Source organism: Urtica dioica, chromosome 11 (genome assembly GCF_054948205.1).
Source record: "Urtica dioica subsp. dioica isolate 48M chromosome 11, U.dioica_male_clone48M_v1_H2, whole genome shotgun sequence".
NCBI classification, from domain to species: Eukaryota; Viridiplantae; Streptophyta; class Magnoliopsida; order Rosales; family Urticaceae; genus Urtica; species Urtica dioica.
The window spans coordinates 19,244,303-19,271,499 of NC_142766.1; the positions used below are offsets into that span (position 1 = coordinate 19,244,303).

The 27,197-nt window shown below is 37.3% G+C and overlaps 3 protein-coding genes, 1 long non-coding RNA gene, 1 other non-coding gene and 1 pseudogene across 25 annotated transcripts; 2 read left to right on the top strand and 4 right to left on the bottom strand.

Moving 5' to 3' along the window:
- The first annotated feature begins 721 nt into the window (after positions 1 to 721).
- LOC149382035 (uncharacterized) lies at positions 722 to 4,413 on the top strand. The gene is made up of 6 exons (XM_089601967.1): positions 722 to 1,335; positions 2,287 to 2,496; positions 2,566 to 2,805; positions 2,977 to 3,194; positions 3,301 to 3,555; positions 3,901 to 4,413. The coding sequence occupies exons 1-6, from the start codon at positions 969 to 971 to the stop codon at positions 4,162 to 4,164; spliced, it is 1,554 nt and encodes a 517-aa protein (XP_089458093.1). The 5' UTR covers positions 722 to 968; the 3' UTR covers positions 4,165 to 4,413.
- A 1,441-nt stretch (positions 4,414 to 5,854) lies between these two features.
- Positions 5,855 to 5,944, bottom strand: LOC149382036 (small nucleolar RNA SNORD96 family). Its single transcript, XR_016293991.1, has one exon. It is a non-coding gene; the product is annotated as a small nucleolar RNA SNORD96 family (small nucleolar RNA).
- Positions 5,945 to 6,255: 311 nt separating this feature from the next.
- On the bottom strand, positions 6,256 to 9,419 carry LOC149382037 (uncharacterized). 15 transcript variants are annotated; one of them, XR_016293920.1, is made up of 11 exons: positions 9,378 to 9,419; positions 9,185 to 9,291; positions 8,992 to 9,103; positions 8,837 to 8,901; positions 8,689 to 8,717; positions 8,176 to 8,602; positions 7,475 to 7,621; positions 7,327 to 7,390; positions 7,176 to 7,238; positions 6,833 to 7,083; positions 6,256 to 6,752 (listed from the first exon to the last, which is right to left on the bottom strand). It is a non-coding gene; the product is annotated as an uncharacterized LOC149382037 (long non-coding RNA). The 15 variants fall into 15 exon arrangements; XR_016293918.1 differs by having other exon boundaries at positions 8,790 to 8,901; XR_016293919.1 differs by having other exon boundaries at positions 8,176 to 8,403; positions 8,520 to 8,602; positions 8,689 to 8,901.
- Positions 9,420 to 12,774: 3,355 nt separating this feature from the next.
- On the bottom strand, positions 12,775 to 15,811 carry LOC149382038 (uncharacterized). Of its 7 annotated transcripts, none has more exons than XM_089602028.1 (10): positions 15,717 to 15,811; positions 15,529 to 15,627; positions 15,374 to 15,438; positions 15,195 to 15,260; positions 15,027 to 15,109; positions 14,674 to 14,910; positions 13,927 to 14,064; positions 13,780 to 13,813; positions 13,301 to 13,690; positions 12,775 to 13,220 (listed from the first exon to the last, which is right to left on the bottom strand). In XM_089602028.1, the coding sequence occupies exons 3-7, from the start codon at positions 15,384 to 15,386 to the stop codon at positions 14,056 to 14,058; spliced, it is 408 nt and encodes a 135-aa protein (XP_089458154.1). In that variant the 5' UTR covers positions 15,387 to 15,438; positions 15,529 to 15,627; positions 15,717 to 15,811; the 3' UTR covers positions 12,775 to 13,220; positions 13,301 to 13,690; positions 13,780 to 13,813; positions 13,927 to 14,055. The 7 variants fall into 7 exon arrangements, 5 of the variants coding, with proteins under 5 accessions (XP_089458154.1, XP_089458152.1, XP_089458151.1 ...); XM_089602026.1 differs by having other exon boundaries at positions 13,780 to 13,843; XM_089602025.1 differs by having other exon boundaries at positions 13,780 to 13,810; positions 13,927 to 14,073.
- Positions 15,812 to 16,194: 383 nt separating this feature from the next.
- On the bottom strand, positions 16,195 to 17,181 carry LOC149382039 (putative ribose-5-phosphate isomerase 3, chloroplastic pseudogene; annotated as a pseudogene).
- Positions 17,182 to 17,780: 599 nt separating this feature from the next.
- Positions 17,781 to 27,184, top strand: RNL (RNAligase). Its single transcript, XM_089602013.1, has 28 exons — positions 17,781 to 17,923; positions 18,009 to 18,279; positions 18,769 to 19,179; positions 19,528 to 19,578; positions 19,760 to 19,842; positions 19,923 to 20,022; positions 20,231 to 20,309; positions 20,480 to 20,603; positions 20,688 to 20,794; positions 21,151 to 21,276; positions 21,458 to 21,522; positions 21,613 to 21,780; positions 22,015 to 22,175; positions 22,297 to 22,328; positions 22,602 to 22,762; positions 22,980 to 23,059; positions 23,284 to 23,349; positions 23,453 to 23,745; positions 24,226 to 24,333; positions 24,588 to 24,685; positions 24,956 to 25,016; positions 25,240 to 25,316; positions 25,429 to 25,500; positions 25,589 to 25,665; positions 25,875 to 25,955; positions 26,093 to 26,195; positions 26,270 to 26,428; positions 26,523 to 27,184. The coding sequence occupies exons 2-28, from the start codon at positions 18,091 to 18,093 to the stop codon at positions 26,913 to 26,915; spliced, it is 3,525 nt and encodes a 1,174-aa protein (XP_089458139.1). The 5' UTR covers positions 17,781 to 17,923; positions 18,009 to 18,090; the 3' UTR covers positions 26,916 to 27,184.
- The last annotated feature ends 13 nt before the right edge of the window (positions 27,185 to 27,197 follow it).

A 27,197-nucleotide genomic window follows, 5' to 3' on the forward strand; every position in this document is an offset into this window, starting at 1 on the left:
CGCACACCAAACGAGAATGATAGAGAGAAAAAGATCCTTGTCCCTAAATCCACGTGGAAGAATCACACCCGTCCATCCATTCGCTCACAGTCAATTGCAGTTACCGACCGTCAATCAATCCGACGAAAATTTTAAATCATCCTATAAAATATTTAATACCGGTTTAAGATGACCGTCAATGACCATCCATTTTTTTCTTTCTGTATTAACTTGTACATTAATTAATTTGAGCTTTGAATAAAAGGTGTTTTTTTTTTCAAGCCAAAAAATAAAGGGAATACTTTATCATTCTTTAAGTAAACTTTTTTTTCCCTTTCTATCCACAAATTCGGTAACTAGAATCAATTCTCTCGCGCACTAGACTTCTATTCACGTGCTTACTTACTTCTAATCACGCCAAAATTTTCTTACTTAACTTTTTTTTAGTGGGCATAACTTTCTCTTACTCTTCCAAATGATGCTAACGTACATCATCTCATATTCATATCATATAGGCTAATAAAACGAAAATGAAAAAGAAAGCAGACACAGACAGAAAAGAGAGAAAACAACTTGCACTTGGAAACAATTAAGTAAATAAATAATAAATAACCATAAAGAAGGCGTTGGAAAAACAATAGCGGTTAGTTACGTTATATAGCGAGTAGTGAGTAGTTAGTAGTGGAAAACCGAAAAAGTCATCATCGCCTTTACTTTACACACCCACGTTACGACCCAAAAACACGACTCCAAAACAAAAACGCCAATTCATTCCACTATTTCTCTCTCTCTCTCTCCATTCTCTTTCTTCTCTCACCCACCTTTCCAATTCCGTTCCTTGTCAACTCTTTTACACTTCCTTTTCCTTTCCTTTTTTCTCTCTCTCCACCAATAACCAAAACCACATTCTATTTCCCTCACATAACGATAATAACACTCCAGACTGTCACCACCCAAACAAGGCCTTCTCTGGCTGCTAATTTACGGAAATGTCCAACTCCGATCCCGAGCCCGAACCTCCGAACCGCGACGGAGCTGGATCGAGAGCGGCCAATGCGGCGCCGTCGCCGCCGGTGAACGTGAGAGACCACGCGAGGGAGTTTCTGATGGCCGCGGCGGAGATCAGCCTCGAGTTCGCCAAGGGTTGCAGGGACATCGTGTGGCAGAGCCTCGAGAATCGCGATTCCTACCTCGCCAGGAAGCTCGGGAGAGACTCGTATCTCCGGCGGAAGATCGGAGGTCCTTGCGAGAAGGTCCGGGAGAGTTTGGGCTTCGTCAACGACTACTTGCCTGAGGATAAAGATCCGCTTCATTCCTGCTCCGTCATCTTCTTCGTCGTCGTTCTCGCTTTAGCAGGTGCGAATCGGGAGATTTTTTCTTAAATTTATTCTTCTTTTTGTTTTGTTTTGTATAGTTGCTTGGAAAATGTGTTCGATGATGCCTTAAGAGAGAGAAAATCGTCAGTGGAGAGACTGGATATACAGTGACCTGTTTGTCCCCGTACGGATGATTTCTTTTTTCCTTACTTTTCTCGGTAACCATACCAAACAGTGTGCTTGGAATTTCTGGATTCTCTGTTTCCATTTCGCTATTAGTTTTCTTTCCTTTTTCCACGTTATGCTGATTTCATACGTGTCCATATAAATGAATCGTTGAGCGATGACCTTGAGCGAGCATTTCGGTGTGTTAGCTGGGATATTAAGATTTGTGACCGCCTATTGATTTGTGTTTTTAGATTTAAACATATTATGGATCAATATTTTCGTCTAATCATTGGTATGAGCTACAAAAATAAGATTCGGTGCAGAGGCCGAATCTCCGAGAAATGCTTAATGTGTGACGGTTTAAAAGTTCAGCATTTGGCTCTCAATCTCAAAGGGAAATAATCTATGCCAGCAGGGCTACTTTGGGAAATATATTTTTTTAGGTAGCCATTTGCTTGTTTGTACAGTCTCGTGGATTGATTATATTTCGAGTCCCTTTCACGACTAATGGAACCAAAATGAGTCCAGACAGAAAGATCCTTTCAGCTGATTTTTTTTTTTTTAAAGAGAAATATCATTTGAAATGCTCATGGAGCTTGGAAAATGGCATTACTTAAGTAGCTCTTTTTTGCCGAACTGGGTTTCATTTCAATTCAAAGCAGAAGCTCCGTGTAGAAGATAGGCCGAGATCATTATACATACATGAGATTACGGGTAGCAGGTCCGCCAATCTTCAAAGTGATTCTTTTGACGCACTCATATGTGTGCAGTTTTACTATCTTATTGTTTGACGTCTAAACGAAAGGATACTGAAATTCCGCAGTGTTGAATATCACAACGGAACGTTCTCCTCCATCGTTGATCCCAAGTGCCACAAAGGTCAAGAAAGTGTACACACACCACCCTCTGAGCGCGGACCGTATAATGCTCCCCGACGGAAGATACATCGCTTACATGGAGCACGGAGTCTCATCCGACATGGCTAGGTTTTCAGTGATTGCTCCGCATCCTTTTCTTTCCTCCCGTCTCGCAGGTACTCCCAGGTTTTTTTTTCGCTATTTTTTGTTGTTGCTGGAATAATTGGTTCTTTATCGTTAATTAGGAATGCCGGGGCTAAAGGGGTCGCTGCTTGAAGAATATGGCGTTCGTTTGTTGACGTATGATCTTCCTGGTTTCGGGGAGAGCGATCCTCACCCTGAAAGAAGCCTCGAATCATCTGCAATAGATATGTTGATATTTGCGAATGCTGTGGGGGTTGATGGGAAGTTCTGGGTTTTTGGGTATTCTAGTGGAAGCATGCACGCTTGGGCAGCACTCAGATTTATCCCCGATAGAATTTCTGGTATGAATCTTACTCTCTGTTTAACATTTTCCTTTTCCTTATGACTGCTATATAATTTTGTTTCTTATGCACAATTGAGTTGAAAAATTAAACAGGACTCGGCGATTATTTTCTCTTTTTCTACAGAAGGGTTTTTTCGTGCTCTAATGATTACAGTTGACTAACTCACAGGTGCTGCTATGTTCGCTCCAATGGTTAATCCTTATGATCCGCTCATGAATAGGGAAGAGAGAAGGAGAACCTGGGATAAGTGGACTCGACGAAGAAAGTTTATGTTCTTTTTAGCTCGGAGATTTCCTCGGTTTCTGGCTTACTTTTATCGTCGAAGCTTCTTATCCGGGAAGCACGATCGGATTGACAAATGGCTATCACTGTCTTTGGAAAATAGGGTGAGATATTTTTCAGCTTGAGTTTTGAAAGTTCAAAAACACTAGATTTAGACATCTAGTATCATATCAAACCACTTGCGATAAATGGTTTTCTGACCTATTCCAGGACAAAGCTTTAGTAGATGACCCAATCCATGAAGAATTCTGGCAAAGGGACGTAGAAGAATCAATCAGACAGGGAAGTGTACAACCCTTCATCGAGGAGGCTAAACTTCAGGTGTCAAATTGGGGTTTCAGCCTTGCAGAACTTAAGTTGCACAAGAAAGTGCTACCAAAAGGCATGCTTAACTGGCTTAAGTCGATGCTCTTCAAAGCTCCAGAAGAGTACTTGGGATTTTTAGGCCCAATACACATTTGGCAGGTTAGTAAGTTAGACTTCCAATACAGCTATAAACCACCAAGTTTGCCTAAAAATTACAGTCTGCTAATTTTTTACCCGCGTTTATGGCGAAAAATGAGAGCAAAAGTAATTTGGCGGAATACTTTTCTCATTAGCAAACTTGGTATAAATAGTGCTAGGGTTACAAACTTGCCATAAATGCCGTAAACAAGATTGGCTGGCTGAATACAAATAATTAAATATAGTATAACTAATTGATTCAGCAAATAAACTAATTACTACTGATTCATTCTATATTTATATTTACAATATTCTGGCAGTCTGCTAATTTTGTACCCTCGTTTTATTTCGAAAAATAATTGACAGGGAATGGATGATAGGGTTGTTCCACCATCGATGACCGACTTTGTGCATCGGGTTATTCCTGGAGCCGCGGTGCACAAACTCCCGTACGAGGGTCATTTCACTTACGTCTACTTTTGCGACGAGTGTCACAGACAAATTTTCACAACACTTTTTGGAATCCCACAAGGTCCTTTAAGCAACAACTCCGCGGAAGCGACTCAAAGCCTTTCGGAAGCTGACTTCGTCTCTGTTCCCGTTCAAGCAGCTCAGGCAGTTGAGATTTGATTATCTATTTTCTCAGCCAATCGTTGAAAGGTTCGGTGTACATACAACTATTAATGACTAGTTCAGCCACTCATTGAGCAATTAAAAGGAGGAGAAATATGTAAGTCAATACGTCCGTGTCGAATTTTTGTTTGTTCTTAGCTCTTGATCTGGTATAGAAGTCATGGTTATAATTTTTTACATTAATTATATAAAGACACGTTGTCAATAAAGAAAGAGAGCAGAACTCATATATAGTTTTGATTTTCAGTTTAAAGTGATGAAAGAATGACCATCAGAAAGAAGATAATAGTTCAAAATTCGCACCTTCTGATTTTAGACTCGAGATACTAGTCCTTTTTTTTCTTACATAAAACTGTTTGTGATATTCGTTGCATAGGAAATTTGTTTATCTGCGTGACTGAAAAATCCGGCAGAAAACCTATTCAACCAAATTTTACAATTTATCATGAAAAAGCAATAAAATTTCTCTCAGGGACAGTGTTTCTTACATATTTTTCCCTTCACTCTCTACTTGTTGTGTCCCAACACCATGAAGCCAACCCACGGTCTCGCATGTTTCATGAATTCAAACATGAGTTCACGCCTCGTAAGAGACTCGTCATATTGCAAACTCCAGCTTTGTACAAATTATTGAACTCTACTTTCAAGTTAAAAAAACAGTAGAAATAAATAAATTATCATTGAAACATCTAAAGGTGATATTTTTACTTTCAATCAATAAAAATAAATAAATTATCGTTATAAAATAACTTTACTTTCAAGGATACGATATTTTTTGTTGGCAGTTTAATTCTTTACAGGAATGTCACAATAAGATCCGACAAACAACTTTTAACTGCATATTCTTTTCAGATTCAAAGGTCAATGTGAAGAATGCTTCTTTATCAACATAATATTCTCACATTCGAACGATAACATACAAGTAGGACCTTAGCAGACAAGATAGATCACGGTTTCCTCCTCTTCAATATCATATTTCACAATTTTTTTCCAACGCTTTTACTTCTTTGCGTCCTAGACTTTTCAGCATTAATTTTTAAAATATAAATTAAGAGTCTTGCGAAACTTATATGCATTAAGCAACTGCGAGTGTAAACTAAACTAACATCATATATGCAGTTCCGTTGCCTCCCGTGGTACCACCATTGGACATAGAATCATGGCTTCCGCAACAACAGCTTCAAAGTTAAAAGCTAATTAGTAAAATATGCTTTACTTCCAAAATCCGCGCTACAAGAAAAACAAGCTCCGTTACGCGAATCCAGGTGGAATCGAACCACCTAACCTCACAAACAATATTGTTTGAGCGCTCTTTCCGATTTGAGCTTATGGATCCATTTACAAACGCATGTTATTCCCACACTTAAAAAGGTTTTTTTTTTTTTTGTTAAATTATTCTATAAATAAAAGGATAAAAATTAATTTTTTTTACCCAAAATAATGAAAGGTCTTTGCAATACACCTACACTTCAGGCTATATTTGTTCCCACATATGAAACTCTCTAGACGAACGTCTTATTAGATTCGAACACAAAGATTGCAGTTGACCGTCTTTTTTTTAGCATTACTGCAGTTAGTTATAAATAAATAAAAAACCAAACCAGGGCATTACAATTAAAATATAAAATAAATAACCCAACACATGAAAACGAATCTCCTGCTAGGTAACACAATAGATAATTTGATCCTACCTCCGAATTGCAGAATTCATATAAAGGCACAAAAAGCAATTTCAGTCCCGAAAGATGTTTTTTTTAGCTGTTATCTTCATCAATAATAACACAACTCGATATCAGTCCTCGATTCAACCCCAGTGAGTTGGTCAAGTGGTAAAGGCCTCGTGAAACTTAGTCGGGTCTAACCCGGGCACCACGGTTATAAACAAAACACGATTAAAACGATTCAAATTATCAACAAATCGTAAAATACAACTTGACCAGAGAGACACAACTCAATCAAACGTGCAGATTCCCATGATTTTTTTCATCAACTATAATTTCTTTTGAAGTAAAAACTGACTCTAGTGCTGCTGAAACTGAACACATCCTTTGAGACAGCCCCCGCAGCATAAAGGATATATTATAGCTATGATTAAACACATGCGATTAAAGAGTATAAGATGACACTTACAGAGATAACTGCAGAATATTCAACAGGATCATAAGCGTTTTATTACATATTTATGTACACATTCATATGCCTCTTCAAACCCATATTAGAATTGCCGGGCATCAATCAGAAATGGCACACTGTACAGCATTGAAATCCTTCACAATAGCACTCATTTTCATAATAAATATTTTCTCAAAACATTTCGAGACAAAAAGCTTTAACCACAAATACAAATATAGGACACTGTAAATTTTTAATTTGCTACTCAATAAGTTTTGAGTGACAATTTTCTTTTATGAAACGCAATGCAACAGGAAAGTATATACGATTACCAACTCTAGTGGTCTCATGAAGTGTGGTATTCAGCTCAAATTAGGCAGATCACATTCACAAAACTGCTGAAGTGCTTTATCTGATTCCATTCAATATTTTGGATCTCTCCTTTCCTTTTGACCAATAGAGTGATGTAGAAGCTGCGTATTTTGTATAAATGAGATCCATTACCAAAAATACTTAACCGCGCAGCCAATATATATGGGAAACAATAAATTACCTCAACTGTCATGCTCGGACAAGTGTATCTTCTGGTTCAATTCAAATGCAGTGGCCAGATTCCAAATATGCGAGAGAGAGAGAGAGAGAGAGAGAGAGAGAGAGAGAGAGAGAGAGAGAGAGAGAGATAGAGAGAGAGACACACACACACGGAGTGGGAGGAGAGCCGGGAAAAACTGGTTAAAACCCAGGGCCGTACCATCTCCTCCCCCAAACACCAGAAAATATCTTCTTTTTATTGAGATTTTTGACCTGCCATGCAAGCGCACCCGTCATGGCAAAGGTCTGTCAATCTACAGAGCTAAAGTTAATATACTTTTGTTCCTTCTTCTACATTCACAAACCATTGAGCATTTAGCCAAGAATTTGTGGTCTGCTTCCAGGGAAACACTGAACAGCCTCTTCTCCTGTGAATAATTCAAGAATCTAAATAAAGGTTGTGTAGAAGCAAATATGCCGAAAAAAAAACCCTCCATTGTTATATCCTAGACGTACCTTTGAACCACACAGTCGAGGACCCGGTTTTCTTCTGGGTGTGCGTAAAATATTGCAAGATTGCCTGAGGAAAACACGAAACAACTCGATTAAAACCCAAGAAAATATACGACAATTAAATTAAAAACAACGGAGAATCATCAAATACCTTGTAGAAAGTTGTGATCTCAGTTGCCATTCGTGAAACTGCGTCTCTCTGAGGCAATAACTTCTACAATGCTTCTTCAAACTCAAGATGGACATAACCAATTTATAGAAAGATCTATGTAATAATCAACTAAGGCATCTGCAAACCCTAATTTAGCATCATAGAGCATCAATCAGATACGACATTGTACAAAACATTAAAATCCTTCACAGTAGTACTCAATTACATGATAAATCTTTCCTCAAACCAAGACTAAAATAGATAGATTAACTGCTACTCATCGAGAGAGGGAAAATATAATATACTAAATTTACAGCAATTGCAAACTGCATGACTAAAAAATTACGAAAGTTTAGAGCTCTTGAGTGGCGCTTTTCTTTGTTGAAGCACTAAACAGTACATACAACCAGAACTTGCGGTCTAATTTAGTGTTGAATTCAAATAAAAGATGCTGGTCACGACTGACATGCTTTACCTGATTTCATTAATGCTTTTTTTCTTTCTTTCTTGCTCTTTCAACCAACTTATATATGATAGACAATGGATTTTCCAAAGCTCCTACCCGTGGATTAAGAAGAAACTCGGACGATAAAACCCAGTACGAACACATATATGTTGTGTGTTTTCCTATTTTAAAAATCCAAACATGTTACCTTAATGCTTAGTCCTATAACCAATTTTAACCGGAAAAAAATTAATACCTTAGACTCCCATGCTTGGAGGATTGATGATTGATGAGTGCATCTTCTGATTCCATTCAATGCAGCACAGATTCCAAATAAGCAAGAGAGAGAGAGATAGAGAGAGAGAGAGAGAGAGAGCACACACAGTGGGAGGAGAGCCGGGAAAAAAAACTGCATAAACCACAGTCCCGTACCATCTCCTCCCAAACACCGGAAAATTTTCTTTTCATTATTATGATTTTTGACCTGCCATGCAAGCGCACCCATCATGGCAAAGGTCGATTGATTGACAGAGCTATAGAGAATATATTACAATTCTGCAAACTGTATGTATATTCCTTCCTTTTGCATATATCACAGACCATTGGGTCTCTGTGTCCCAGGTTCGCCTCCACGAATCGAATCTTCGCTGCGTATACAGTGACAATTGAACATCCTTTTCCCCCTATGAATAATCAAGAATTTAATTAAAAGGTTGTGTGAATCCAAAAAAAACACATCAATTATTTATTGTAATAGCAATCGGCATACCTTATTCGAAGACCTAGGGTCCAGATTCCCTGAGAACAGAAGAACGCCGATAAAAAATATTCGAGCATTGAAATTCGAAAAGAACAGGGACTCGTAAATACCTTCGGGACTGCCCTCATTTATTCGTTGTTATACATCATTAAAATACCTGTGAATCGCATATTCGAAAACCTAGGGTTTCTTTTCCAGTCTGCATAAATCTTGCACCATTCCCTAAGAAGAACAACACATGGCTGATCGACTAAAACGACGAGAAAATCTAAATACATTGAAATTCGAAAAGAACAGCGACTCGTAATTTACCTTCGAGACTGAAACGTCGATTATTCGTTGTTACATCATCAAAATACCTCCGAATCGCATATTCGAAAACCTAGGGTTTCTTTTCCAGTCTGCATAAATCCTGCACCATTCCCTAAGAAGAAGTTAATCGATTAAAACGATGAGAAAATATAAAACCATAGAAATTCGAAAAGAACAGAGACTCGTATAATACCTTCAAGGATGAAACTTCGATTGAGAATTAATTAAGGCTTTGATAGACGAAAGAGCACTCTGGTTTCGCGCGAAGAAAGAAAATAAATACGTGTTGAGCGCGTTGACCTGCGGTTTACTATTTATAAGATAAGAAATTGTGATTTGTGACAACATAATAAATTAGATCCAAGGGCCAATATTAGTCAGCTTACATTGACCGTCAGATCAACATTCGGTTACTGCAAGTTCGGTGCGCGCGCTGGTCCGGCCCAAAAACCCGAAAAAGGAGTTTGGCCGCACGGCCCAATTGAGAGTGTGTGAGTCTCACCCAACGCCAAGAATATGTATTTATTTATTGTCAAAATCCGCTCATTTCCCAAATAAATAAATAAATAAAAGACCGTTCATTCCCGTCTTTTTCTTGAAAGATTAAGGCTCCATTTAGAACCCGGAAAATAGAAGGGAAAGGGAAATAGAAATTACTCCTATTTTACTTAGGTTGTTTGGATTGAGGAAAATAGGGTGGAAAAAAAAATGATGGAAAATACAAAATAAAGTATATAACTAAAATGAGTATTTTATTTTCCTTCAAAAATCAAATGGAAAAATGAGAATCTCTCCAAATTTGTATATGAGGGGCCTTTTGTTTTTTTACCTTAAAATGGATTTTTTTTTAATCAATGACTTTTTCTTAACAAAATTTAAGTCCATGACCTCCTCTTTAAATGAAAGTTATAATATCACACAAATGTCATTTTCTTTAGTAAGAAGTTAATAATATTTTATTTTAAAAAAGCCTGATAAAAAAACGAAAAAAAAGCATCCCTATTCCCCAAACTCCAACATCGCCGTCGCCGTTGCCATCTCCGGCGACCTTTACCGTCAACTTCTTCAGCAACCTCCATCGTAATCGATTCCGGCGACCTCTGCCGCCAACATCTCCGGTAAGAAATTTATGGTAATGTTAAAGATGCTTACGGATACTTGATGGTTACACTACAAAATATTTAAAATAGTAACATTACTCTCTAAATACATAATCAATAATAAATTAGAAATTATGAAAATTTTCAAGTTTTCATGATTTTCGCGATTCCTAAGTTATGAACACGAACAGTAGTCAACTGGTCCAACTGGGTCGACTGGAGCTAGTTCAGTTTGGCAAGTCGGACCGGTCGGGCCAGTTGGACCGGTTGGTGAGGCCAGTAACCCATAAAAATTTATCATTTTAAATTTTTTTAGTAACCAATAATTTTATCACAGTATTTTTATAAGTGAATGTGTCCGTTATCTTATCATGACATAAATTAATTATTTTAGTATTTGAATTTATATTATGAATCTAATGTTATTTTTGTATATGATGCAATTCCTCTTTTATAACTCGTTCCATTGTTATAGGTACGATGGTTGAGGTTGTTATTTATTTTTTATACGACGGAGAGTGGAAAAAGAAAGATGAAGGCTCATATGGTTCTCAAAGAATGAAGATATTAAGAGCATATTACTAGACAACGAAAAGTGTGCAACAATTTCATATCTACTCGATAGGGTATCCGAAAGACTTCATATTGATAAAGAAGTTACGGACTTGAAATTGAGTTACAAGTGTCCAATGTCAGAAAAGATAGCGCCTAAATTTATTTTGGATGACATTGATGTCAAATGTTATCTTGTTGATCGACGTGGCATATCCCAATGCAAAATGATGCTTCTTGTTGAGCTAATTACGAAAGACCAAGACAAAGGTTAGACAAAATATCATACTTATAAGTCGTGTATTCACTTTAAATACGATACTCACACTCATACTCATTCTCGTGAACTTGCAGGTTGCAATCAAAACGAAGATATAATTCGAGATGAACATTTTGATGTTGACATAGAGCCCTTGAGCCATTACGGCGCTGCCTCTACACCAAGTTGTGCGCATGACTCTATTTCATCTCCGGATCAACAAGATCTGTTTCAAGCTGAGGATATTCTTCTTGATGAACATGAGGATAGTCGCGATGATCATTGTGAGATGTTAGAAATTGAAGAAAATTGTTTACCGTCGAAGATGGTATGGATATTTTAATGGGTCAAGAATTCGTGAGAAAAAATGAGGTAAAAAATTTGGTGCTCAATGCGTCGTTGAAAGCTTGGATACGATATTTTTACTTTCAGTCAATAAAAATAAATAAATTATGTTATAAAATAACGTTACTTTCAAGGATAAAATATTTTTTGTTGGCAGTATAATTCTTCACAGGAAAGTCACAATAAGATCCGACAAACAACTTTTAACTGCATATTCTTTTCAGATTCAAAGGTCAAGGTGAAAAATGCTTCTTTATCAACATAATATTCTTACACTCGAAGGATAACATACAAGTAGGACCTTAGCAGACAAGATAAGTCACGGTTTCCTCATCTTCAATATCATATTACACAATTTTTTTTCCATCGCTTTTACTTCTTTGCGTCCTAGACTTTTCAGCAATAATTTTAAAAATATAAATTAAGAGTCTAGCGAAACTTATATGCATAAAAAAACTGCGAGTGTAAACTAAACTAACATCATATATGCAGTTCCGTTGCCTCCCGTTGTACCACCATTGGACATAGAATCATGGCTTCCGCAGCAACAGCTTCAAAATTAAAAGTTAATTAGTAAAATATGCTTTACTTCCAAAATCCGCGCTACAAGAAAAACAAGCTCCGTTACGCGAATCCAGGTGGAATCGAACCACCTAACCTCACAAACAATATTGTTTGAGCGCTCTTTCCGATTTGAGCTTATGGATCCATTTGCAAACGCATGTTACTCCCAACCTTAGTTTTTTTTTTTTTTTTTTTTTTTTTTTTTTTTTTTTTATGTTAAATTATTCATTTAAATAAAAGAATAAAAATTATTTTTTTTTACCCAAAATAATGAAAGGTCTTTGCAATACACCTACACTTCAGGTTATATTTGTTCCCACATATGAAACTCTCTAGACGAACGTCTTATTAGATTCGAACACAAAGATTGCAGTTTGAATTGTCTTTTTTTTAGCATTACTGCAGTTATAAATAGAATAAAAAAAAATAATAGAAAAACCAAACCAAACCAAACCAAACCAGTGCATTGCAATAAAAATATAAAATAAATAACCGAACACATGAGAACGAATCTCCTGTTACAATAGATAATTTGATACTACCTCCGAATTGCAGAATTTCAGTCCCGAAAGATGGTTTTTTTAGCTGTTATCTTTATCAATAATAACACAACTCGAGATCTGTCCTCGTTTCAACCCCAGTGAGTTGGTCAAGTGGTAAAGGCCTCGTGAAACTTAGTCGGGTCTAACCAGGGCACCACGGTTATAAACAAAACACGATTAAAATGATTAAAATTATCAACAAATCGTAAAATACAACTTGACCAGACAGACACAACTCAATCAAAAGTGCAGATTCCCATGATTTTTTTCAACTATAATTTCTTTTGAAGTAAAAACTGACTCTAGTGCTGCTGAAACTGAACACATCCATTGAGACAGGCACCACAGCATAAAGGATATATTATAGCTATGATTAAACACATGCGATTAAAGAGTATAAGATGACACTTACAGAGATAACTGCAGAAGATTCAACAGGATCATAAGCGCTTTATTACATATTTATGTACACATTCATATGCCTCTTCAAACCCATATTAGAATTGCCGGGCATCAATCAGAAATGGCACACTGTACAGCATTGAAATCCTTCACAATAGCACTCATTTTCATAATAAATATTTTCTCAAAACATTTCGAGACAAAAAGCTTTAACCACAAATACAAATATAGGACACTGTAAATTTTTAATTTGCTACTCAATAAGTTTTGAGTGACAATTTTCTTTTATGAAACGCAATGCAACAGGAAAGTATATACGATTACCAACTCTAGTGGTCTCATGAAGTGTGGTATTCAGCTCAAATTAGGCAGATCACATTCGCAAAACTGCTGAAGTGCTTTATCTGATTCCATTCAATATTTTGGATCTCTCCTTTCCTTTTGACCAATAGAGTAATGTAGAAGCTGCGTATTTTGTATAAATGAGATCCATTACCAAAAATACTTAACGGCGCAGCCAATTTATATGGGAAACAATAAATTACCTCAACTGTCATGCTCGGACAAGTGTATCTTCTGGTTCAATTCAAATGCAGTGGCCAGATTCCAAATATGCGAGAGAGAGAGAGAGAGAGAGAGAGAGAGAGAGAGAGAGAGACACACACACACACACACACACGGAGTGGGAGGAGAGCCGGGAAAAACTGGTTAAAACCCAGGGCCGTACCATCTCCTCCCCCAAACACCAGAAAATATCTTCTTTTTATTGAGATTTTTGACCGGCCATGCAAGCGCACCCGTCATGGCAAAGGTCTGTCAATCTACAGAGCTAAAGTTAATATACTTTTGTTCCTTCTTCTACATTCACAAACCATTGAGCATTTAGCCAAGAATTTGTGGTCTGCTTCCAGGGAAACACCGAACAGCCTCTTCTCCTGTGAATAATTCAAGAATCTAAATAAAGGTTGTGTAGAAGCAAATATGCCGGAAAAAAAACCCCTCCATTGTTATATCCTAGACGTACCTTTGAACCACACAGTCGAGGACCCGGTTTTCTTCTGGGTGTGCGTAAAATATTGCAAGATTGCCTGAGGAAACACGAAACAACTCGATTAAAACCCAAGAAAATAGACGACAATTAAATTAAAAACAACGGAGAATCATCAAATACCTTGTAGAAAGTTGTGATCTCAGTTGCCATTCGTGAAACTGCGTCTCTCTGAGGCAATAACTTCTACAATGCTTCTTCAAACTCAAGATGGACATAACCAATTTATAGAAAGATCTATGTAATAATCAGCTAAGGCATCTGCAAACCCTAATTTAGCATCATAGAGTATCAATCAGAAACGACACTGTACAAAACATTAAAATCCTTCACAGTAGCACTCAATTACATGATAAATCTTTCCTCAAACCAAGACTAAAATAGATAGATTAACCGCTACTCATCGAGAGAGGGAAAATATAATTTACTAAATTTACAGCAATTACAAACTGTATGACTAAAAAATTACACAAGTTTAGAGCTCTTGAGTGGCGCTTTTCCCTGTTGAAGCACTAAACAGTACATACAACCAGAACTTGCGGTCTAATTTAGTGTTGAATTCAAATAAAAGATGCTGGTCACGACTGACATGCTTTACCTGATTTCATTAATGCTTTCTTTCTTTCTTTCTTTCTTTCTTTCTTGCTCTTTCAACCAACTGTTTATTTATATAATGAAATACTCAACTTCATTATATACGATAGACAACGGATTTTCCAAAGCTCCTACCAGGGGATTATGAAGAAACTCGGACGATAAAACCCAGTAAGAACAAATATATGTCGTGTGTGTTTTCTTTTTTAAAAAATCCAAACATGTTACCTTAATACTTAGTCCTATATCCAATTTTAACAGGAAAAAAATTAATACCTTAGACTCCCATGCTTGGAGGATTGATGATTGATGAGTGCATCTTCTGATTCCATTCAATGCAGCACAGATTCCAAATAAGCAAGAGAGAGAGAGAGAGAGAGAGAGAGAGAGAGAGAGAGAGAGAGAGCACACACAGTGGGAGGAGAGCCGGGAAAAAAAACTGCATAAACCACAGTCCCGTACCATCTCCTCCCAAACACCGGAAAATTTCTTTTCATTAATACGATTTTTGACCTGCCATGCAAGCGCACCCGTCATGGCAAAGGTCGATTGATTGACAGAGCTATAGAGAATATATTACAATTCTGCAAACTGTATGTATATTCCTTCCTTTTGCATATATCACAGACCATTGGGTCTCTATGTCCCAGGTTCGCCTCCACAAATCGAATCTTCACTGTATATGCAGCGACAATTGAACATTCTTTTCCCCCTATGAATAATCAAGAATCTAATTAAAAGGTTGTGTGAATCCAAAAAAACACATCAATTATTTATTGCAATAGCAATTGGCATACCTTTGAATCGCACATTCGAAGACCTAGGGTTTCTTTGCAAGTCCTCAAAATATGTTGTAAGATTCCCTGAGAACAGAAGATTGCTAGATTTTAACGCCGATAAAAAAATATTCGAGCATTGAAATTCGAAAAGAACAGGGACTGGTAAATACCTTCGTTGTTATACATCATTAAAATACCTGTGAATCGCATATTCGAAAACCTAGGGTTTCTTTTCCAGTCTGCATAAATCTTGCACCATTCCCTAAGAAGAACAACACATGGTTGATCGACTAAAACGACGAGAAAATCTAAAAACATTGAAATTCGAAAAGAACAGCAACTCGTAATTTACCTTCGAGACTGAGACCTCGATTATTCGTTGTTACATCATCAAAATACCTCCGAATCGCATATTCGAAAACCTAGGGTTTCTTTTGCAGTCTGCATAAATCTTACAAAGAGCACATCGTTAATCGATTAAAACGATGAGAAAATATAAAAAACATTGAAATTCGAAAAGAACAGCGACTCGTATAATACCTTCGAGGATGAAACTTCGATTGAGAATTAATTAAGGCTTCGATAGACGAAAGAGCACTCTGGTTTCGCGCGAAGAAAGAAAATAAATACGTGTTGAGCGCGTCGATCTGCGGTTTACTATTTATAAGGGATTGTGACAACATAATAAATTAGATCCAAGGGCCAATATTAATCAGCGTACATCGACCGTCAGATCAACATTCTGTTACTGCAAGATCGGTGTGAGCGCTGGTTCGGCCCAAAACCAAAAAAGGAGTTGGGCCGCTCGGCCCAATTGATAGTGTGTGAGTCGCACCCAACGCCTAGAATCGAAGAAAATAGTCATTATTATTATTTTTTTTTGGTAATATAGCTAAATAGCCTCTCATATTTAGACAGTTTTGGATTTAGGCAACATTTAGTTAATTTTGTGTTAATAGCCAGCCCAATTTATTTACATAGATAAAAATACTAAAATAACCTCCCAACCGTTCCCGCCCATTAACATGCTGAAAATAAAACATTTAATACAAAATATTATGATATAACCGCCCATTAATGTCATTAAGATCATTAATTAAGATCATTAAGAAAGAAGAAATAAAAAAGAAGAAAGAGAGACTTGATGGCTCCGTTTGAAGAGAAGCACAGGCGCTATTTTGATTTCCAGCGTCGGTCTGGTGATCTTCCTTCTCAAAAGGAGGTTGCTTTTTTTTTTCATCATCTATGATTTGTGTAATTTATTAATTAGTATTTTTTTTCTCTTTTCCTGCAGAGACTTGATGGCTTCTATTTGTTCATTTACTACAGGGTGATGAGGTTAACTACAGAGGTGTACTGCATCGCGACGGTCCCGTCCCGCCGCTCCGGCGCCGATCGCCAATCCGCTCCCTCCGAGCCCCGCCACGAGCTTGGTCTCGTCGACGACGACGACGAACTTCTCCGACGCCGCCTCCACCATCTTCTCCCTGAGGAGAGCGCCGCCGCGGCCCTTGACGAGGTTCAGGTCGAGATCGACCTCATCGGCGCTGTCGATGGCGAGGTCGAGGCGGGGATGGTCATCGAGGACGGAGAGCGGGATTCCGAGCGATCTGGCTTGCTCCTCCGTGCGCTTCGAGGTCGGGACGCCGATTATGTCGGAGAGCTCGCCGGAGGATAGGAGGGCGCCGAGCTTGGCGACGACGAATGCGGCGGTGGAGCCGGTTCCGAGGCCGAGGATCATGCCGAACTTGACGTACTCGACGGCCTTGTCGGCGGCGAGCCTTTTGAGGTCGTCTTGGGTCGTCCCCGTGCGCAGGCTAAGGCGGTGAGAGGAGCGAGATTGAACTGGACGCCATTTTCCATGTTTTGTGTCCCTGTGAGAGAAGAGTTGAGTTTTTTTTTTTTTTTTTTTTTTTTTTTTTTTTTTTAAATACAGTATGTTCGTGTAAATTGATAGCCTATTTACAGTATGTTCGTGTAAATTGAAATCATATTTACAGTATATTCATGTAAAATACGAAGCTTATTTACGGTATATTCACTGTAAATACAAAGCCTATTTACAGTGTATTCATGTAAATAAACTGAAAAATTCTGGAAATATTTTGAGCACGAAAATTCTGGAAATTATGAATATATGGAAGACAAAATAATATCAATGAATGAAGAATTAATTCGAAATTAATTACCTAATGAATTGCAACGAAAATAGAAACTAATTACCTAAAGTCAACGTTGAAAATTTCCAAATACATAACAATTAATGACTGATATCTTTCAAAATCTGCTCAAAATTCAAATTTCAAATTTGAAAACTTCCCTATTCGGTTTCAATATTTAATTCGAAATTTAAAAAAAATGCCTAATTAAAATAGCGTAAGGACAAAAAGGTAAAACTAAATCAATTAATAAACTGCCACGTAAGCAAGATGTCTATTTACGGGAAATTAACGAAAGGTTGGCTAAAACCAAATTGCTAGTGTTTTATACGGCTAAACGGCTAATTATTTGTTTTTTTTTTTGGTTGTTGTCAAAATCCGCTCATTTCCCAAATAAATAAATAAATAAAGACCGTTTATTCCCGTCTTTTTAGTGAAAGATTAAGAAAACAAGCCAAGTAAGTGAATAATCTTTTTCTGAATCTCATAAACCAAACGTACTGAAGGACCATTCACCGCAGAAGAAGAAGGCAAACAAAGCTCGCCGCAGAATCTGATATAAAGAAAGCTTATGGCGTTTGACAACTGGCACTTAACTGCTACATTGACCTTTTATTTGACTGGGTATTTATTTAATTATTTGATTTGTGATTATTATATTTTATTTGTTCAGGGCACGCACGAACACGACGTAGCTCGCCGACTAATAAGCTCCTCATTCTCGAGGAATAAGTGGCGTCTACGATAACAACCGAATGTCGGCGTCGCAGAGGATCGTAAACTCCTCGTTCTCTCTCACGCTTCCATTTCGCTCTTCTTCTTCTTCATTCTCGAGCTTGAAACACAGAGCCAGACTTCTCTTCATTCGATCACCTCATTCCCACGTAACCCTAGCTCGTTCCGCTTCACTCTCACCTCATCCTCTCTCCATGCCTCTCCGAAAGGTACGCTGTTTGACCTCTCGCTCTCTCTGTATTTGCGTGTGTGTTATTGTTACTTGTGGTTTCGACACTAAGCTCTACTAGTTTCTGTAAAAATGGCGCGAGCAATTTTTTGTTCCTATAAATCAGCGCTCGTGTTCTTACTTCTTAGTTGAACTTAAAAACAAGTTTCGGTAATACTGGGGAAAACGAGAGTTCATTTGAGCCGGGCTTTCAAAAGCCTGATTTTAGCGTACTAGCGAAAATGCGGAGCCATTTAAAAAAAAAAAAAAATCGATCGCGTGAATAAATTTTCAGATTGTATTTCCATGTAAAAGGTCACTCGGTGAAATTGTGGAATCGCTGAGTTTTTAGACTGACATTAGAGACTGTTGAGCTAGTAATCCTGATCCGATCTCGGGTTCAAGTGGTAATTTCTTTGCGTTTGAGATTCTTTTAGCTTTTTCTTAGATTTTTAAGCGCTCTTGATTTTGAATTTTGCAAAATTTTCAGGGAAGCGATGTAAACAAGGAGTGGAGTGATAAACCGGTATCTCACGGAGATTCTGTTGAAGATGTCACGAAGAAACTCGGCGGGTTGAGCGTTGGTGCGAGCAGCGCCGAGAAGGCCAATGTCTGTGCTCAGACCAATCAGCCTTGGAATCTTCAGGTGAAAAATCAGGTCCACGTGGCAAGTCAAAAGGCAATTTGGAAATCGAGATCGTACGGCACCGTAACTGAAGCAACTGATGCCAAAGTTGAAGAGAAGCAAGTGGGTAAAGATCAGAAGAACAGTGATGCTTTTAGTAAGTTTCTCAGTGGTAATTTGTTGGAAGGCTTTAAAGTGGACACCTCCACGTACGCACAAGCGCAGATAAGAGCTACTTTCTATCCCAAGTTTGAAAATGAGAAATCGGACCAGGAGGTATTTTTTTTATATTTTTTTTACTTTTTCTCTTACAAGTTTCGATAATGGAATTTCGAACCAGCTCATAGATTGAATTTCTGCTAATTTAATTTAAGTGCAGTGAAGTTTGGACTAGAAATTTGCTTGAAAAAATTTCATTGTTTTTTGAGTTCTTCCACTGGGTTTAACTAATCTTAAGTAGACATCCTACCCTGGGTGCGGTGCTGTTGTCTAACTTAGGACTTCATGTTTGTTTGTTTGAATTTTTTTTTATCGTTTCAATCTCTTTGAGAGATGGGAATATACCAACATGGACCTGTGTTGAACGCTTTATTGGATCACTAATTATATCCTTTTTTATGTTAGGTTCGGATAAGGATGATAGACCTAGTATCTAACGGCTTAGCTACAATGGAGGTACTGAATTCAATGAGTATTATATTTTTATTTTATTTTTTTATGATAGCTACCTTAGCGGTATCTTCCTTTCGTAACTTCAGTATCAACATGATATAAATTTTTTCTCTAAGATTATATGGACTACTTGTGATTGCTTCACTAACTCAACGTATTTGCTGAACTTACTGGAATGATACAGGTTTCACTCAAGCACTCTGGTTCCCTATTTATGTATGCTGGTCCTGAGGGTGGAGCGTATGCGAAAAACAGCTTTGGAAATATGTAAACACTCTAGTTTTCTTTCTGTTTTTTGGTTCCAATATGACGATGTGTATATTGCTTGATGCGGGTTTTTGTTTCAGATACACTGCTGTAGGTGTCTTTGTTCTTGGTCGGATGTTCCGAGAAGTATGGGGGGCTGAAGCAGCTAAGAAACAATCAGAATTCAATGCGTTCATTGAGGTAATATGTGCATCTAAACTTGAAACACTCCTTTGAATTCTCAAAGTTCATGTTAATTCCATTCAAAAGTGTAGCAACATAAATAGGTTATACGGATAACATGCTATCCTAAGCCTGCTTACTTACTAGTAATTCATTAGTTTATTTCCCTTTACAATTTCTGTAAACCGCATTATTTCCCTTGCTGCTAATTTTGCATTCTATTCAGGCGAACCGTATATCCATATCGATGGAATTGGTTACTGCTGTTTTAGGAGATCATGGGCAACGCCCTCGAGAAGACTATGGTACTTTCTTTTATTCTCATTGAAAAAAAAGGATATGGGGACTTGGTCCTGCTCTATGTTCAGTAGGAGAATTTGAGAGTATATCTTTGACTTTTAGGCATAATAATTCAAGTGAAAGTAAATTTTGTGCCATGCATACTTGACATTATTTTCTATTCTTTCCCCTGCAGCGGTAGTGACAGCGGTGACGGAATTGGGAAAGGGGAAGCCCAAGTTTTACTCAACTCCAGAAATAATTTCTTTTTGTAGAAAATGGCGTCTGCCAACAAATCATGTCTGGTTGTTCTCCACAAGGTACTACTTCTTGGATCTGTTGTACCATTTTTTTTTTTTTTTTGTATTTTGTTTTCTCTAAAATTTATTTTTTGGTAATTGAAGGAAATCAGCCATGTCATTTTTTGCTGCCTATGATGCCCTGTGTGAAGAAGGACTTGCAACGTCTGTGTGCAAGGCTCTTGGTGAAGTTGCAGATATATCTGTACCAGGTAACTGCATGCTTTAAACACTCATTGGTTGCTTATTGGACAGTCATTTCCTTAGGCTACTGCAGATGTTATATGTGAATTTATTTTTGAGAGTTATAACGTCAATACAAGAGTAATCAGCATTTTGAGAGGTGTGGGTCTCATATAAGAATGACACATCTTTAATTATACCTTTTCAAAATATATTTTCTAGTTCTCTACACATTAACATCTTTCTTTCAAGGGACAAAGAAAAGAATATACCTTTTCTGGTGATATTGGTATTGTAATCCACCTTAATTCCTTGTTTAAGCCTGAGATTGCATGGTTATCCTCCAATATTCCTGTAAATATTCTATTTTATTTTTTGTATGCAGGTTCAGTAGATCATGTAAAGGTGCAGGGGGAAATCTTAGAGGGTCTTGTGGCTCGCATTGTAACTCGTGAGAGTTCTAAACACATGGAGCAAGTTTTGAAGGATTTTCCGCCAGCAGTTGAGGAAGGTATACTAATTGTGTTTGAATAATTTTTCGCTGCCACCTCCTTTTATTCAGTTTTTCAGATTGTTTGTTTCAATCTATTACAATCTTATAATGATTTCATGTTCAATATATGTGACTGCCGTTTGCTCGCAAGATAGACCTTTGTTTTTATGTTCTAAGTAAAACCTGTTATTTTGTTTAGCTACTGTTGATTTGGGACCTACTGTAAGGGAGATTTGCGCTGAAAACCAGTCTGATGAAAAACAGGTATTTGGATCTCACTATTTGTATAAGTAGCCATACAATCCGACTTTGTTTCTAATTATTCTAACAATTGCGAATTGAACTGTACTGCAGCAAATTAAGGCACTTCTTGAGAGCACTGGTACATCATTTTGCCCTGATTATTCAGATTGGCTTGGGACCGGAGCTGGAGATTCTCATTTAAGAGACGGACAGAAATCCATCATCGAATCAAAATTCTTACAATGTCATCCTGCGGATTTTTCGACCACTAAAGTGCAGGTATGGTTTATCCCATTTCTAATCATTTACCGAGTTTTAATATTTAATTCAATTAATATCTTCGTCCATGTTGTATCTTTCAAACATTAGTTTCTTCTTTTGTTGTGCGAATTTTCCAGTTCTTGAATATTTTTATGTTTAGAAGGTTTTATCTGAATCGTTTCCAAATTTGTTGTTTTATTGTATTAGCTTTACATTTTTCATTTGATGTTTTTTTTTTTATTATTCAACCAGGAAATGATACGCTTAATGAGAGAAAAACACTTACATTTTTCCTTAAAGTGTTACCATAACTTTCACAAAGCGGATTCTGTATCAAATGATAGCCTTTTCTACAAGGTGGTGGTTCATGTTCTCAGTGATTCCACTTTCCGGAAGTACCAAAAAGAGATGAGGTACTTAAATTAATTCTAACTGCTTGATCTTTGAGTACGTCTTTTAAAAGACGGCATATAGTTTCTCTTTTTTTGTGATGCATTTCCATATTCTTCTATCTAAAGCCTTGGTATCGTTCAGGTACAAACCAGGATTGTGGCCATTATATCGAGGTAAGGATCATGATTTCCTGGTTGCAATGTTTCCGTGTATATTGATGAAATTTTATTAATTAATTCCTGCTCGCATACATGCATGAAGAAGTAAACTAAAGTATTAATGGAGGATGACTGTCTTCATGTTCTGTATGAACTGCTAAATTGCATTCAATTCTTCAATTTATTATTGCTACTCAATTAATTAGTTATTTTATTTTTCCGTTTGTTGTGGTTCTATAAGTTTCTTATGTGTCAAAATCTGTGTGAATCACCTATGTCTTATTTCAGGGTTTTTTATTGATATAAACTTGTTCAAGGCAAATAACGAGAAAGCTGCAGAACTAGCAAAAAACAATGTCACAAATGAGATCAGTGATTCATCAACAAAAGGCGGATTAAGTGATGAGGATGCTAACTTGATGATCAAGCTTAAATTTCTTACATACAAGGTATTGTAATATAGAGGTAGACATTCCCTATGTAGAAATCTATCGTTGTTAATTTTATGATTAATTTGTATCTGTAATATGATTTAGTATGCAGCATATATAAAAAGCTGAACTAAGTGGATCACTTTGATGGACATATGCAACTTTATTACAATAAAAGAAGGCTACTTTTAAATGCATATACTTCTTTAATGAACACGGTTGTTGTTTTCTGCAGTTGAGGACATTTTTGATTCGCAATGGATTGTCGATTCTGTTTAAGGAAGGCCCAGCTTCTTACAAAGCTTATTATTTAAGGTACACTGGTACATTGCTTTGCTATAAGTTCTGTTTTTTTTTTATTGATTCATTTTTATTCCCAAGCACAAGCATCTCTGTCCACTTCTCTAGTATGCTATCTCTAGTAATGTCTGCAAAAAAAAAAAAAAAAATAATAATAATAATAGTAGTAATATGCTGTCCTTGACCACTTTAAGCTCGCATAGTCAATGCTTACTATATTTTTTTCCTTCGTATCATAGGCAAATGAAAATATGGGGAACCTCTGCTGGAAAGCAAAGGGAGCTTACAAACATGCTTGATAGATGGTAATGTGTGATTAACTTGTACAAGTTAGTCGGTCTTTTAACTCTACGGTTTTGCTTAAGATATCTTTTTTTTAGGTTATTAAACTGTGATCCATAATTTCAGGGCTGACCACATTAGGAAGAAATGTGGAAACAAACAGCTGTCATCAGCAATGTATCTTAGTGAGGCCGAGCCTTTCCTTGAAATGTATGCAAAAGAAAGTCCCCAGAATCATGCTCTGATAGGAGCTGCTGGAAACTTGGTAAGAACCGAAGATTTTTTGGCCATCGTTGACGGGGGCATGGATGAAGAAGGCGATCTCATAAAAAAGCAAGAGTGGTCTCCTCCAGCAAGCCCTAGTCCCTCGGCTAAGGACTCTGTTCCAAGAGACGAGGGATTGATTGTGTTCTTTCCAGGTATCGTGATGCATACTGATTGATATTAGTTATAAATTATTATTTTTTTTTTTAAAGAAACAAGGGACCCTTTTATTCATAAACGGTAGAACTTTCACGCACATACATACCCACTGGTGTGCGTGTGTATGTAAAAAATCCAGCTTTTTTTCATTTCATCAAAATACATATTGCAGGAAACATTTTGCAGTGCTTCCAAGGGCTTTCCTGTTTCATATATTTCATGACAAATTGCAATATTACTCTCTTCTAATATTTTGAAGTTCATGAAATCTGCTTATAAAGTTTGACAATACAATCAGAGACATTTAGCATTCTGTATAAAACTTGGGAAGCCATTTTTACTCATGGCTTTCGATCTACTTGGTTATCATTTTTTTTAACATTGTGACTACACCTGTGCTGATATTTTGCGTCAGTTTGTAGGCTGTAGCATTTCTTGTATTGTCTTTGAGCTCACGTTTCAGTTGCCATTTCCAGGCATACCTGGTTGTGCTAAGTCTGCACTTTGCAAGGAGCTTCTAAAAGTTCCAGGTGGACTTGGTGATGATCGCCCAGTTCATACATTGATGGGTGACCTAATAAAAGGTTAATTTCCATAACCCATAAAAAGTATTTGTTGATCCCCAGTGGGTGACAACTTTGCCTATAATCACTTTCTGGTGGAATCATGAAAAATCACTGAAATAATGTCAGATGACGGTAACAGGTCATCCACATATAGACCATCCTATACCTAATGTCTGTCAGCTTTCCATGATGTCTTAATGTGCGTTTCATCGGTAACTTTATAACTTTCTTGTGCCTGAAATAGTTGCATATAACTTTTTGTCTACCCATAGGTAAATACTGGCAGAAGGTTGCTGATGAACGCCGGAAAAAACCATATTCAATTATGCTTGCAGACAAGAATGCACCAAATGAAGAAGTATGGAGACAGGTAAATTGTCTCGGTATATCCTAAAGGATGAAATATGTTTGTATTAGTGGAATGGAAATCATAATGGACATCAGCCTGCTAACTGAATAATTTATAATTTGTGAGTGAAAAATATAAAATCGCCATCTTTTGAGCATTGGAGTAGCTAATACAATTTGAGGCATTAATTTTGATGCACTTTTGATATCTTTTTCTTCCGAACAATAAGGTATATACTGTACTAATCAAACTTTTTCTTGATGGTCTCTTGCTACTTGCCCAAATTTACAGATTGAAGAAATGTGCCGTAGCACCAAGTCCTCTGCAGCTCCAGTTGTACCAGATGATCAAGGTTCTCTGCTTTTGTCTGAACCTTTTTTATTGTACTGTTTGTGGGGCTCTTTGCAATGGAAGATTGTTAACGAAATTTTATTTTTTATATTACATGCCCTGGAAGGCTGTGTAATTAGTTTAATATTCTTCATGGGCCTGATTTGGGACCACTATCCCTATGGTTCTTTTGTTTCCATGACTAAGTGCGCTTGTTCATAATTTTGTCCATTATGTTTATACAGGAACTGATTCAAACCCGTTCTCTCTTGATGCACTGGCTGTTTTTATGTATCGCGTGCTTCAGCGTGTCAACCATCCTGTATGTAGTCATTATATCAACCTTTCTCCTCTGCTTTTCAAATTATCTCCTAGATGCACAATTATTTCACTTATCCTTGAATCCCTATATTTATATGTTCTTCATTCATCAGGGGAATCTTGACAAGGCGTCTCCTAATGCTGGCTATGTACTTCTTATGTTCTATAACCTCTATGAGGGCAAGGCATGTTTTCTCTTTCCTTCTACCTCTTACTCTGTATATTTTCTTAGTCTCGATGCATGGTCTAAACTATTAATTTGATTGCGTTCAGAGCCGAAGAGAATTTGACAGTGAATTAGTAGATAGATTTGGTTCCCTCGTCAAGATGCCACTGCTCAAAACTGATAGGTAGTCCTCAGTTCACGATATTAGTATACACTGAGATTGCTTCCCAATGATGTATTATTAATCCTTTTCCAGTCTATTTACTTACTGAATTTCGATATGATTTTTTTGTTTTGGTTTACCTTTTGGGGAAATCTTTCAAAGCGTCGTATAAATTTTCCAATGCGAGCTGTGACAATATTTGTATGTATCATTTTATTTGTTTATTGCAGAAATCCCCTACCAGAGCCCGTGAAGGCTGTTCTTGATGAAGGATTAAGCTTATACAATCTTCATACACGCAGACATAGGAGGTAATGTGGTAGCATTTGAATGCTAGATCATATCATCTTGCTATCTGCTTATTTTCAGCACTCGAGTCTAAAAAATAATTCAAAGCTTCTTATTTTTCACTGTATTATTGAGAAATTTGTTTATATCTGATTTCCAGATTGGACTCAACAAAGGGATCGTATGCCCATGAGTGGGTTAAATGGGAAAAACAATTGCGCCAGATTTTATCCGCCCACGCCGAATACCTTAACTCGGTTCAGGTCAACATTTCTCTCTCCCGCCGAACTCAATTCCATCATCATAGTTGGTCACATTTCGATATAATGCGTCTCAGGTTCCGTTTGAGTTAGCCGTGAAGGAAGTGTCGGAACAACTCAAGAAGATAGCAAATGGGGAATTCAAAACACCAGAGACTATCAAAAGGAAATTCGGAACCATTGTCTACGCAGCTGTCAGTCTTCCAGTTACAGAGATCGAAAGCCTACTAAGCACCGTAAGTGAAAGATAGAAAAAAATAAAACCGTCTGAATATAATTGATAGATTATCTATTTATTTATTTATTTTTTCCCTATTTTTTTCTAAGCAGATAGTGAAAAGTGATCCGAAGGCAAACCTGGTTCTGGGACAGAAACATTTTGACCACTTGGCCAGGGCTCACGTCACGCTGGCCCACAAGAGAAGTCACGGCGTGGTGGCTGTCGCCAACTATGGTTCCTTCCTCCACAAGCAAGTCCCCGTGTCACTGACTTCTTTGCTCTACACTGACCAAATGGCTGCATTTGAAGCCGAGCTCGGGTCCGTCGACGGTGAAAAAATCGAGTCGAAAAACGAGTGGCCTCACGTTACGGTGTGGACCGCGCCCGGTGTCGCAGCCAAAGAAGCCAACAGGCTGCCAGAACTTCTTGCAAATGGCAATGCCACGTGTGTCCGAATCGAACCACCGATCATCATATCAGGAATATTGGAATTCTACGAATAGATTTTGTTTAACCTTTGTATGGAATGTTGGGACAATGGGGTGTTTTTTTTTCGGGGGGAGATGAGAGAACTCATGTCTTACTGTGATGCAAAAGTTTTGATAGGGATTGAGCTTTTGAATGGAAGATTTACGTGGATGTATTAGGTGAGCAATATGTATATAAGAGGAATAAAAACCACAATCATACTTGTGGCGATTCAGATTATTTTTACTTGCAATTTCCAAAGGTGGCAAGTGTTACAAGATCTTGTTTCTCTCGCTGAATTAAACCTGGCTCTAAAA